The sequence below is a fragment of the Bidens hawaiensis genome, unplaced genomic scaffold (assembly GCF_021521415.1).
Source record: "Bidens hawaiensis isolate Kalapana, Puna unplaced genomic scaffold, B.hawaiensis_p1.1 tig00000459_1, whole genome shotgun sequence".
NCBI classification, from domain to species: domain Eukaryota; kingdom Viridiplantae; phylum Streptophyta; class Magnoliopsida; order Asterales; family Asteraceae; genus Bidens; species Bidens hawaiensis.
In genome coordinates this window covers 398,268-412,023 of record NW_027491031.1, presented here as the reverse complement: position 1 = coordinate 412,023, position 13,756 = coordinate 398,268, and the positions used below count along the sequence as shown (strand labels likewise).

Below are 13,756 nucleotides of genomic sequence, written 5' to 3'. Positions count from 1 at the left end.
CAACCAAACACACGAAAGTGGTTAACATTCGGTTTTTGATTAAACAACTTTTCAAACGACGATATGTACTGCATATTTTGTTGTGGGAGACGGTTACTTGCATACGCCGTTGTCTTCATAGCTTCAGCCCAAAAACACCCCGGCACGTTTTTACTATGTATCTTACTTCCTGACAACTCCTGAAGATATCGGTTCTTGCGTTCCGAAACACCGTTTTGCTGCGGGGTATTCGAACATGTAAGTTGTCTTTTAATCTTGCATTCTTTAAGATAGTCGTTAAACTCTCTTGACGTGTATTCTCCTCCATTATCCGATCTTAAACATTGAATCGAATTCTCGACATCTCGTTCCGACTCGTACTTAAATTCCTTAAACTTTGTGAACGCCTCTTATTTCTCTTTCATAAAGTACACCCACAGGTACCTAGAAAAATCATCAATAAATGTTATCACGTATTTCATACCTGATAACGAAGCCTGCTTAACGGGCCCGAACACGTCCGAATGCACCAATTCTAGTGGCATTGATGATTTGTGATTCGAGCTTTCAAATGGTTGCTGAGTTGCCTTGCCATATTGGCATCCTCCAAACACTACATCTTTATGTATACTTAACTTTGGCAACCCGATCGCTAGGCTTCTATTCATCATAATTTCAAGCCGATCATACCCCACATGGCTTAACCTTTGATGCCACAGATCTGCGTTTTGGTTTGATTTTGCCTTTTCAACATAGGCCGTTCCGGCCGATAAAACATATACTGTTTCAGCCCTTCTTCCTTGTACCACCGGTTTAGACGAAGTTTCGAACTTGTCGTAAATTTTTACATCATTCGGTTCAAATAAAACGTACCTCCCTAATGCGGTAATTTGAGGTACTGATAAGAGATTCTTCTTCATCCTCGGTACATGAAACACATTATTTAACTTTAGTTCTTGCTTTCCTTCCGGGCACAATCGTGTATCGCCTACATGAGCAATATTATGCCGCAAATTGTCGGCGATCACCACAACTTGGTTTCCTTCATACTTCACTGTGTTCTTCAGTTGACTTTTCTCACCCGTCATGTGGTTCGAACATCCCGAATCGACAATCCAATAAAACCTTTTTCTTGTCTTTATCAACAGTTGTAGCGTTAAGGGCCAACACGGTTTCAACGGTAGCACAATTTTCTTCAACATCCCATGCAACTTCCTCCTGGGCATCCGCAACATTACCCTCTTCAACCGAGGGTGACCTGCAATATTTTTCCATGTGACCTCGTTGTCCGCACTTATGGCAATTAAACGGGAATTGTTTCCATGGCTTCTTGTTTCTCTTATCGGAACCCCGATCATTAGATTCCTTTTCTTGATTATGATTCGGTTTTCGCCACTCTTGTTTCTTGGCCCGTTCGCCATTATTCTTCTGATGAGACCATTTGTTTGTCCGGAATTTACTTTTACCACGATCCGCATAAAGAGCCGTGTCCTCGACTTTTGCCGAACCTCCAATCGACGTATCCGCCATCTTCTTGGCTAAAGACTCCTGCCCTGCCAACATGTTTTCAAACTCAATTAAAGATGGTTGATTTGGCCACCCTTGGATGGCTGCAACAAATGTCCGGTACTCGGGTTTTAAACTGTGTATGATGATTCGCTTCATTCTCGGTTCCCCAATTCTTGCCTCGCGGTCCAACTCTCCAATTTCTCTACACAACGTCTTCACTTTATGAAAGTATTGTGAGATTGAAAAATCTTTCTGGCTTACGGACAACAGTTCGTTCTCAAGAAGTTGCAATTTCGCATCGTTCTTCTTGGAGAATAGAGCGGCTAAGGCATCCCAGGCTTCTTTTGTTGTTTGCAAATCTTGGATGTGATCTAACAACTCCTCTTCAATCGTAGTCTTGAGTACATAAAACGCCTTACCCGTTTTGACTCTCCACTTGCCGATTGCTCCGTTCACATCGTTTCTGGGTAGGACGGTGTCCGAACCATTAACAACTTCCCATAGATCTTGTCCTTGTAGATACGACATCATACAAGTAGACCAAGTGTTGTAGTTCGTTTGATTAAGCTTCCTTATCCCACCGGTAACTTGAAGATCTGCCATAGTATCTTCTTCCAATCAAACCGTTGCTCCCTCGAATCTGCTACTGCTCTGATTGCTTCTTCTGAATCTGAACGGATTCTTTTACGAGCCCTACACGTGGCTCTGATACCACTTGTTAAACTTTGAGCAAGTGGATCAAGAACACAAAACACAAATTTGCATAAAACCTTTATGCGGCACTTTCTTGATTAATTGAAAAGAACGACTACATGCATAATGAAAAGAAAACTTAATAGGCTTATATAGGCCTCTACAATTTGACTCCTACTGGAACATGAATTACTAACTAATATGAATTCAAAAACATATAAATTAAAAATTCAAATATATGGATAATTATAATAATTAATTTTATTATTATCTTGATCTCCTCCAAGCCACCCACGAGATCATAACCGAACCGCCCTACGTATTCGAGTGTTACATTTCACAAATAATTCATAATTTGCCTATAAGTTCTTTAGAAGCATGTAAACTTATTGTGCTAATTATGCCAAACTGGGAACACGCCCCCCGGGTGGTTCGGGCTCGACCAAAATCATTCTCGTTCGGGATAACTGATATCAAAGAAAAAACGGAAGTGAACGGGAAAAAATTGGAATGAATATGGATTTTAGGATGAGATGGAGTGGGAACACCACCCTGCCTCAATTAAGACAGAAGTTAGATGCTAGGGACGGGAAAACCACTCCCACTAGCTTTATATAATTCAATTTTTTAGTTTATGTATATGAAAATAGTGTTTAAAACGAACTTTTATAAAATATGAAATTCTTTATTAGTCTGAAAGTATTATCCACATAATTACATCAAATATATTATTCTTAATTAGTCCTATATGTATATAAAATATAGAAACAAAATCATCAAACTCACCATGCACTATCTAAGGGATTGAAGAAACACTAAGTGAACCCTGGACAGATTATAGATAATCTGGGGGTTAAGTAATGTTTCCCACGGATGAGATATAGCTGAGAAGGTTGTTCTTCAGGAGACCTGCAAAACAGACACCGTAAGCTCGTCACTGAGAAGGGGGGGTTCCTCCTTGTGACCACCCTCCGGCGTGAGAATCAGACTAGGTTGCTCTGAATATAAGAGTATATTAAGAGATTGCTAGATAAGATTGAGATATCAGATGATCTTACCATTCCAAGATGTTGGAGTATTTATAGCCGAAGGTAGGTTTTCCTAGAAGGTACAGCCGGCTGAATAGTATTCCTGTTCTACCAACAGTGGACTATGCACAGGCCATACTGGTTGGTGGATAGGTTACGGCCAACAGTAACAAAGTCGGCTGCACTATTCCACCAACTGTAGATTATGCACGTCCCACCTACTGTGGATTATACGCAGGCCATGCTGGTTGGTGAATAGGTTACGGCCAACAGTAACACTATTCTACCAACTGTAGGCTGCGCATGCCCCTCAGTAAGAGTTGGTGAGTAGGCAGCGGCTAATAGTGACAAACAGTACTAGAGGGTGCTCCTCCTCGTACTGTTGTCGGTGAGCTGTCACCCTGTGATTGGCTCATGGGCTGTTCTGGTCAGATTGTCTGTCCTATCCATACCTTGGTAGGTATAGTACAAAAGATCTTTCAGAATCATACAGACTGGCTCATTTTGGCGGGATTGTTCCCGCCTTGCTCATTCCTTCATGTGACTACTGAAGTAGCTATTGTCTTGTGCGTGTAGCCCTGCTGTCTGCGGGTAGCCTTCCCTGATGGCTTGTATCCGCAACTGCGGGAACAGGCGGGGTACTTCACCATTGGGAGGCATTCCCTGCGTGTACAGCTTGCGTACTGCGCGTAAGGTTCTCTGAGCATGGTGGGTCCTGCGGGAGCAGATGGCCTTTGCGCAGACGTCCCTGTTCAAGGTGAGTCTTGCGGGACCAACTGGGCTCTGCTGGGACCTACCTTTTCAAGTCCCCCTAGTCCAATGTTCTTCTCATGAATGTTTAATAAAGTGAGGTGAACTTTTGGACTTTAAGCAAGGGGTTTTGAAAAAGGTTTTTAGTTTTAAGGTACTCCGTGGGGATTCTTCCCGCGGGTTTCCTAATGTTACTTGCAAAAATTCCTGATTTTTTTGCTTGATCTTTGGGTATGATGCGGGTAGGTATGTAACCTCCTCGCAAGTCAGGAGCGTTGAGTCCCACTTGTGTGGATTCTCCCTGAGGTTTTGGTAGTTTTGAACATAGTGATCAATTATGCTAAAACCACCAATTCCATCCTGGAGCCTCAAACAATGTAGTTCTCGACGTTCCCGCTATGCGGGGATGTTATTTCCGTTTCCGCAAGCATTGCCCAGAAGATCCTTCTTGGTTTCAATTCCCTGCGGAGCGCTAGGTATGTGAAGGGTTTTGCCTTAACACTATACCCGCGCTCGTCTTACGGTTACTTTACTTTCAAGGTACCCCTGGCGTCAATTCCCTGCGGGTGCTAGGTATGTGAAGGGTTTTGCCTTAACACTGTACCCGCACCCGTCTTATGGTTACTTTGTTGCCGGGGTATTCTTGGCTTCAATTCCCTGCGGGTGCTAGGTATGTGAAGGGTTTTGCCTTAACACTGTACCCGCATCCGTCTTACGGTTACTTGGTTGCCAAGGTAAGGGGTATTTTCCCGCTTACTTTTGAATCTTTTTTGAATTTTGAATTTCGAAATTCGAAGAGTTGGTGGAAAGATAGGAACAGTCCAAACATCTGAAACGTCGTGCGACCGTTTCTTCTGACTGTGTCAGGACGTGCAGAAAGTTATATGATGTGACAGTACATGGTCATTCCAGATGCTTTTTCAGGCGCGTGGGCGCGATTTTTCTGGCGCGTGGCCGCGAAATTAATGGTACGCGTCCTGTCAACAGCTGTTGCCAGCCTGCTTTTTGCCACGTGTCATAGTTTCATTGCACCTTCGATTTCTCTCTCCTCCGCATTAAATTCATCGCATTAATTGCGATTAGTATATAAAGGGGGAGAGGGCTCTTTGCAATCCACACCTTCACCCTTCTCTTCTTCTTCTTAGCGATTTCCGGCAAATACTCCCCTTTTCAGGCAAGCATTTTCCCGAAATCGCTTTCTGCAAAATGTCTTCTCGTGATCTTGAGTCTTCGGCCGATGACAAGAGTACTGCTGGTGAGTGCCAGTGTGCTCTGCCCGGCGATCAGTACCGGTATGTTGTTAGGAAGTTCATGCTCGATCCTTTCGAGCCTGAGTTTCCTGAACCCCATCAGACCGTGTACGATGCCCCTAGAGGCAAGATCGGGGTTTATGCAGCATTCTTTGTCTATGGGAATCTTAGGTTCCCATTGACAAAGTTTGTTTACCGTGTCCTTGAGAGGCACGGTGTGCACCTGACCGAGGTGCATCCGATGGCGATTGCCAAGGTTCGGCACTTCGAGTGGGTGTGCCGGATTCTGGGCATTGAGCCCCATGTGGACCGCCTGATGACCTTCTATACTTGGAGGTGCATCCAGGGCTGGTACACCCTGACAACCCGGATCAAGGGTTTGAAGATTTGCGCGACCGAGCGCAGTCTCCGATCTTGGAAGCGGGAGTTCTTCTACATTTCTGCCCGCGCCATCCCCATTACCATGAAGTTTAAAAATGGCCAAGCAATTCTGAGCCACCACGCCACCAACTACCAGGAGGCGGAATGGTTTGCGAAGATATCCCGGGTCCAATCTCCGGTTTACCGGTTTGCGGAGTCCGGGATGGTGATGCTGGGGAGGAGCCGAGTATGGAAGGAGGCGTCTCAGGTTCCCATCTTTCTCGAATACGGTTTGAACTCTACTCCTTATGGTATGTCTTGTCTTTCTTGCTGATATGAGTTTGTCTTCTAACTGTTTCTTTTCTTTCAGAGGGGAACAATTTGGAGTCGCTCCTGTACCCGCGGGAAGCTGAAGGTCCCGTGCGGGTGGGTACTCGTGCTCTTGACGAGAACGAGTTGCCCATCCTGGAGCAAACAGCGGATCGGTTTGTGGAGGTCTATCCGCTGGGCCACGAGATCCTGAGCCACCGGCGGCCAGGTAAGGCGTTATTCTCTCCTCCCCCCCTCAGTGCTGTACCCGCTGCTGGAATTCCTGACATCCTGTCTTCTTCTGAGGAATCCGCAGATGGTCCTCCGTTAGTGCGGAAGAAGAGGGCTGCCGGCTGGAAAGGGAAGGAGAAGGCGGCCTCCACAGCCGATCCAGTGCTCCTATCTGACACTGAGTCAGATAGTGAAGAGGTGGCGGGGAACCCCGGTGGTGAGAAGACCACTGTTCCGGAGGCTACGACTGTTACCTCCGGAGAACCAATGACGACGACGGTGACCGGCATCAAGAGACCGGCTCCATCGGGTTCGTCCCCGCCCGTCCGTACGTTCAAGCTCAAGAAAACCCGTAAGTACAAACATCCTTATCTTTGTAGATTTCACTTTATAAATTTATTGACACTTATCTTCTTGTGCAGGCGTGGATGTTGACGCATTCCAGGGCGGAGCTCAGGGGAGTACCTCTCCGCCAATGACGGTAGGCTCGGTCAGCCTACCTGAGGCGTCGACCCAGGTGCCTGCGCCTGCTTCCGCTGGTCCAGTTGCTCACTCCTTTGAGCCGACTGTTCCAGCCGAGATGACGTCACCGCCGGTGGTGAGTGCGATTTTTACAGCATCCTTCACCGAGCCGGCGGTTACTGTTGCTGCTGACTCCGCGGCGGCGACCGCGGCGGACACCATGCCTCCGCCATCGACTGCGGCGGAAACCATGCCGCCCCCGCCATCGGCCTCGACGGCCGAACCTTCAGGTACGCGCGGGGCTTCTCGCCAATCTTTGTTACCTTCCCATCTGCCTGACCTTTTGGATGGATTTCCCTTAGGTTCAGGTGATGGGTTCGGTGGTTATCGGCCTGTGATCGACCCTACAGGTGCGTAGGGTTCTTTTGGCCTTTATGTATTTTTTATCATCTTTTCCTAACTGCTTTGTTTCTTTTGCAGTGTCGGATTCCAATGAAGTGTATGTTCCAAGATGGAACATTCGCCGAGGAACAACCCTTCGCACACCTGTGGAGTGCGTGGACTGGGCTCGCCACGCTGCTCCCCATGGTGCGTTGGGGGAAGCCATGGTTAGCTACCAGGAGGGTAGGCTAACCAACGAGCTTCGGGTTCTCCAAGCCCGGATGCAGCCGCGCGTCGAGCTGCTTTGTCGTGAAAACGACAAGTTGAAAGCATCTCGCGCCAAGGAAGTATTTCAAGCGCGGGCTCTTCGGGAGGAGAACCAAAAGCTGTCCGCAGCTGCTGCGGAGAAGGAGAAGGCCTTCAAGGCCCTCGAGGTTGAGGTTCAAGCGCGACTCGAGGCCCGCTCCAAGGCTGCCCAAGCTGTTAACGAACAGCTTCGGCTGGCTAAGGAGACTGCGAGGAACGCAACCGAGAGGGCCACCAAGGCTGAAGCCGTTGCTGAGCCTTTGCGTGTGGAGAATGAGGATCTCAAGGCCAAATTAGAGGCTCTCCAACGTGCTCATGATGCCTTGGCGATGGAAGATGCCAAGAAGCTCCAGGAGATCTTGGACCAGAGGGGCGTGCTTGACCATACCGAGCGGAAGCTTAAGGGCGTCGAAGAGGCTGCCGCAAAGGAAGTTCTACTTGCCAATCTTAACAAAAGCGAAGCCGAACGCGCCTGCACCCAAGCTCAAGCCGCCCTTCAAGAAGCTCTGGTTGCCAAGGAATGGCTTCTTCGAGAAGCGTTGTCTCAGGTAAGTCTATCTTCATGTCTTCACGCTTTTCTTTGTAAATAGGGTGTTGACACTTGTATATTTTCTTATGTAGGTTGTGCATCGGGTCTTCTCAGAGACATCCTACGACGATGCTATGAGCGCAGCCCTCAACGCTTCTCACGAGGATGGGGAACGGGTCGGCTTCCTGCTTGGTCTAGGGTTTGTTGAGAAAGGCGTCCCGCCATCCAACTTCCCTTTGTACAATGTAGATACTGAAGCCATATATGACCAAGCAGTAAATCAATACGCCGCCTTCCCGCATCCGGTGGTGGAGAAGGTGAATGAAATTGCTGCTGCTGATGATGGGCTGCCTATCCTTAAGGCTTTCCTTGAACAGCCACGCTCTACTGACGGCGCTGGTCCAAGTGGAAGTGGCCCTGAAGCCTGATCCTGAAGATCCCTTCCCGCTGCTAGGATAGATTTAGTTTGTATAGATTTACTTTCTTGTAGGCGGGTAGTCACCCGGCCATTCTTGTAACGAATATTTATGAAATGTAAATCTTTGTGCGGCTAAGACCGCTTGATTCATTGGATTCCTTGCTTTATAAACTTTATATGACTTGCATACTTTAGTTTAAATTAGCAATTTTCCAAGTGTTTAGGATAAGTTAACCTTTGAACGTGGTAGATAGGTGTGAAGTTTTGCTTCCTCTTCCGTGATTGTGCGGGTAGGACCGTCACTTGCACATAGTAGGATGGCTAAACTTTACCATCTGACCTGCGTGTAGGTTTTCCTCATCTTTGAGGATAAGTTAACCTTTGAACGTGGTAGATAATCGGTGTGAAGTTTTGCTTCCTCCTTCGTGATTGTGCGGGTATGACCGTCACTTGCACTTAGTAGGATGGCTAAACTTTACCCATATCTGACCTTCGTGTAGGTTTTCCTCATCTTTGAGGATAAGTTAACCTTTGAACGTGGTAGATAATCGGTGTGAAGTTTTGCTTCCTCCTTCGTGATTGTGCGGGTATGACCGTCACTTGCACTTAGTAGGATGGCTAAACTTTACCCATATCTGACCTTCGTGTAGGTTTTCCTCATTTTTTTTTTTTTTTTTTTTTTTTTTTTTTTTTTTAGGATAACCTTTGAACGTGGTAGATGATAGGTTGAAGTTTTGCTTCCTTGGTCTTGATTGTGCGGGTAAGACCGTCACTTGCACTTACAAGGATGGCAAAACTTTACTTATATCATACCTGCGTGTAGGTTTCCCTTATTTTTAACGTTGTGTTTATGCGGGTTTTGCCGCCTTCCACACGTAACCACTTACTTCTTCCCGTTTATGCGGTAAATACCGGCACCAGTGGGAAGTTCATAAGTATAAAGGTAAACACATTATGAAAGGAGAATCATTTCCATTAGAAGTGGCTCTAGGCCTTTTCTTTTACAAGTTTTGGAATTGATCTACATATAACATTTGCGTAATTGAGCTCCATTCCATGTTCTTGGGATGGGAGTGCCATCGAGCCTTTCGAGCCGGTATGCGCCCTTTCCCAGGACTTCTTTGATAATGTATGGCCCTTCCCAGACCGGGGCCAGCTTTCCCGGGCGCTCTTGGTTTGAAGCCTCGTTGTTACGCAGTATGTAGTCTCCTATATTGAAGTTGCAGAGTTTTACCCGCGTGTTGTAGTACTTTTGCATTTGTCGTTTGTAGTTCTCTTCACGCACTGTGGCTAAGTCTCTGCGTTCCTCGGTTAGCATAAGATCCAACCGTCTTTCCGCATCATTGTCTTCTGGCTGACTCAAGACCCTTGGTGAGGGTAGACCAATTTCGACCGGGACCATGGCTTCAGTGCCATAAGTGAGGCTGAACGGGGTTTCTCCCGTACTGGCCTTCTTCAGCGTTCTGTTTGCCCAAAGGACGTGCGGAAGCTCGTCCACCCAGCCGGATCTGTGTTCCGATAGTCTCTTCTTGATGCCTTCGACAATGCTCTTATTTGCTCTTTCCACCTCACCATTACCTTGCGGGTGTGCCACTGAGGTAAAGGTGTGGGTGATTTGAAGTTCTTTTAGCCACTGTTGTAGCTTCTTGTCAGCAAAGTTGGTGCCGTTATCGCTCACCAAATTCTGTGGAAGTCCAAAACGACAAATAATAAATTCCCAAATAAATTTTTTGATATGTTTCGCGGTTGTTTGGGCTAAAGGTTTTGCTTCTATCCACTTGGTGAAGTAGTCGATGGCTACCACTAGGAACTGAACATTTCCTGCTGCTGTAGGAAATGGGCATGTCACATCGATGGCCCACTTCTGAAATGGCCATGAGGAAGTGACTGGAACCAGTTCATTCTTCGGGCGGTGCGTGTTGGGTGCGTAAAGCTGGCAAGACCTGCATTTTCTGATGTATGCCAGTGCATCCGTATGCATCCCCGGCCAAAAGTATCCCGCGTTGTTTAGCTTTGCTACAACAGCGCGGGGACCTGCGTGTACTCCACAGATGCCTTCGTGTACTTCCCTTAGGAGGTAGTCAGCATCTTGGTTGTCCACGCATCTTAAGAGTGGGCCAAGAAAGTTACGTCTGTAAAGGATGTCATTGACGAGTTGATAATTCAGTGCTTTACAGCGTAGTTTTCTTGCCTGTGTTTTTGACTCTGGTAGTGTTCCTGCTGCAAGGTAATTTATTATTGGTGTCATCCACGTTTCTGTACCGGTTTGGATGACACAAATTTCCTTGTGCGGGACTGATGGTGCTTCGAGGAGTTCAATGGGGATGTCCTTTCCCAAGTGGGTGAAGGCTAGTGATGCAAGCTTGCTTAACGCATCCGCATATTTGTTTTCGCTGCGCTTGACGTGTATGACTTTACAATCATTAAAATCACGCATAAGGGTTTTTGCCTGGGCGAGGTACAGGGCCATTGTGTCGTTCACAGCCGTGTACGTCCCATTTATTTGGTTGGCCACCAGCATGGAATCCACGTGGGCTTCCAAGTTTTTCACTCCCATCTTACGCGCAATTCTCAATCCGGCCAAGAATGCTTCATATTCGGCTTCGTTATTCGTACTTAGAAAATCCAACCGAATAGCGTAAGTATATTCTTGGCCTGCTGGGTTGGTTAATTTTAACCCTGCGCCTGAACCCTCGTTATTGGCTGCTCCATCAGTGTAGAGTCGCCAGACATCATTGATGTCCTGTGCCGGGGAGGGTTGAGCCTCCTCCTGGCACTCTTTCTCCCGCGAAGCGGGGACTTCTGCAATAAAATCGGCCAGGACCTGGCCTTTTATGGCTGGTCTTGGCTTGTACTTAATTGCATATTCTCCCAATTCAATTGCCCATTTGGCTAGACGTCCCGATAATTCGGGTTTGCCTAGAACGTTTGAGAGTTTGAAGTTGGTGAGAATGGTGATTGGGTGGCCCTGGAAATATCGTCTTAACCTGCGTGAAGCGTGTATAAGTGCTAAGACTAATTTTTCGAGGGTAGAGTACCGGGTTTCTACGTCTGTTAGTACACGGCTAACATAATAGATTGGCATCTGGATGCCTTTTCGTTCTATTAGCAGGACTGCCCCGGTTGCTCTATCTGTTGCGGAAAGGTATAGGATTAACTCTTCTCCCGCTTGTGGTGCTGTAAGTGTTGGGAGTTCGATCAGGCGTGACCGAATCTCCTGAAAAGCTGCTTCCGCTTCTGGTGTCCAGCGGAAGTGCGTTTTCTTTAAGCAGTTTCTCAACGTTGACACAAAAGGAAACGACTTATCCGCATGGTTTGCCAAAAAGCGATTAAGTGCGACTAGTCGTCCATTCAGTGTCTGAGCCTGTTTGATGGTAGTAGGTGATTCCATTCTAACAATGGCTTCGACCTTTTCAGGGTTCGCTCTGAAGCCATCTTTAGTAACAATGACTCCCAAGAACTTCCCTTCTTCCATCCCAAATGAACACTTGCTCGGGTTGAGCTTCATGTTTATCTTTCTGAGCGTGTTGAAAGTTTCTTCAATGTCTTTCAACATCGCTTCTGGCTCGGGGCTTTTGATGACCAAATCATCCATATAGACTTCCAAGTTTCTCCCGATTTGGGCATGAAACTCTTTGTCCATCAGTCGTTGGTACGTGGACCCTGCATTCTTAAGTCCGAATGGCATCATTTTATAACAAAATGTACCATCGGGCGTCCGAAATGCGGTTTTGTCCTGGTCATCTACGGCCATGTGGATTTGATGGTACCCCTTATACGCATCCAAGAAGCATTTAAGGCGAAATGGTGCCAACGAATCCACCTTAAGATCAATTTCTGGTAACGGATAACAATCTTTGGGGCATGCTTTGTTCAAATCTTTGAAATCTATGCACATGCGCCATTGTTTGTCATTCTTCGGTACCATTACGGGATTTGCAACCCATGTTTGATATCTACTAACGCGTATGATGCCTGCGTCAAGGAGTTCCTTGACTTGGGTTCTACACGCGTTAGTTTGTTCAGGCCCCATTACTCTGCGCTTTTGTACGACTGGCGTAACAGCCGGATCGCACTTGAGCTTATGCTCCGCCTTACTTCGGGGTACACCAGTCATGTCAGCTGGTGCCCACGCAAAGATGTCAGCGTTTTTCTGCAGTAAGCGTTTGAGTAAGGTGCGGGTGGGATCAACGATTGTTGGTCCAATGGTAACGGCCTGGTCGGGGTATTTGCCATTGAAGGCCCATTTTTCCGGTTCGGTGATGGTTGGTTTAGCCATTTTTGGTTTGGGTTTAGATGAGACAGATGCGATGCATACCTGGGGAATGCCAGTGATCATCGCTACACCCTCAGCTGTTGGCCATCCCATCATGCCGTGGACTGAAGATACCACGGCGTTGAATCTTGCCATCCCGTCTCTTCCGAATAGGATGTCGTACGTGTGGTGTGGCTTTCTCATTACGACAAAATCCACGTCTTCTGTGCGTGAATGATTCCCATCGGTAAGAGTAACGGGGAAAGATAGGATACCCAGGGGGGTTTCTGTGCTGCCGTCAAACCCTTCAATTGAAGCGTAGACCGTTTCCAAGCGTTCTTTGTCTTCATCATCCAGCTTGTCAAATAACTGCCTGTACATCAATGTCGACGAAGCGCCGTTGTCAACAAGAGTGCGGGAAGTGATGTAATGCCCCAGCTGGCTTTTGATGACGATGGGGCCTTCTTTGCTGGGGCCTCCTGGCACTCGCGGGAAGCGCACCTCAGCTTCCTTCCACGCGCATGGTTCTGTCACTCGTCTTTTTCTTCCTCCGACCTTGCCATGAACCATGTTGATGCTGATGTCGACGGGCTTTCGTCCGTTACCTCTGTACCGGTTGTCATTCCTTCCTCCCTTCCTGATTGATGCCACGAGATGTGCAAGTCTTCCATCTTTGACAAATGTCTCAACAATATCCTTCAAGGATGTGCACTCTTCAGTACCATGACCCTTTGTCCCGTGGAAATCACAGGATTTGCTTTGATCCGCATTAGGTTTCTGCCGGATCAATGGGGCTTTTGGCCATGGCAATTTTTCCGTGGCAAATATCTCCGTGACGCTTTTGGTGAGTGGCGTCCACCGGTGTTTTCGGTTTGAAGGGTGTGTGTTGTCCCTTCCGTCAACAAGAGGGCGAGAGCTGGATGAGGTGTCAAAGTTTACCCTTGACTGCCAAATACCTAGCCGCCTCTTTTTGTTCTGCCGGGCGGTCCTAACGTTGTTCTCCCTTGTCCTCTGCGTGTGGAGGTGTGTACTCTGGGGAAGATCTCTTCCCAGCTGCTTCTCCGTCTCGGCAAAGCGCTTGGCTGCCGTCATGATGGCATCCCATGTGGATGGCATGCCGTCCTTACCCGTCAATGTGCGGATAAGCTCTGGGTACTCGGCGCCCTGGATGAAAGCGGCGCGAACAAGATCTTCACTTACATTGCCCAGACTCAGCTTCTTGGAGTTGAAGCGGGTGATGAAGTCTAGTAAAGATTCATCCTCCTCTCTAACGCAGTTGAGGATCGTCCACTGCTC

General features: G+C 47.4%; 1 protein-coding gene across 1 annotated transcript; it reads right to left on the bottom strand.

Moving 5' to 3' along the window:
* Nucleotides 1-1,056: 1,056 nt before the first annotated feature.
* On the bottom strand, nt 1,057-2,091 carry LOC143629170 (uncharacterized). Its single transcript, XM_077098517.1, has one exon. The coding sequence runs from the start codon at nt 2,089-2,091 to the stop codon at nt 1,057-1,059; it is 1,035 nt and encodes a 344-aa protein (XP_076954632.1).
* Nucleotides 2,092-13,756: the final 11,665 nt, after the last annotated feature.

What these genes read in the sequence shown, in the direction of transcription:
- LOC143629170 (XM_077098517.1), bottom strand. Translation starts at nt 2,091, where the DNA reads ATGGCAGATCTTCAAGTTACCGGTGGGATAAGGAAGCTTAATCAAACG.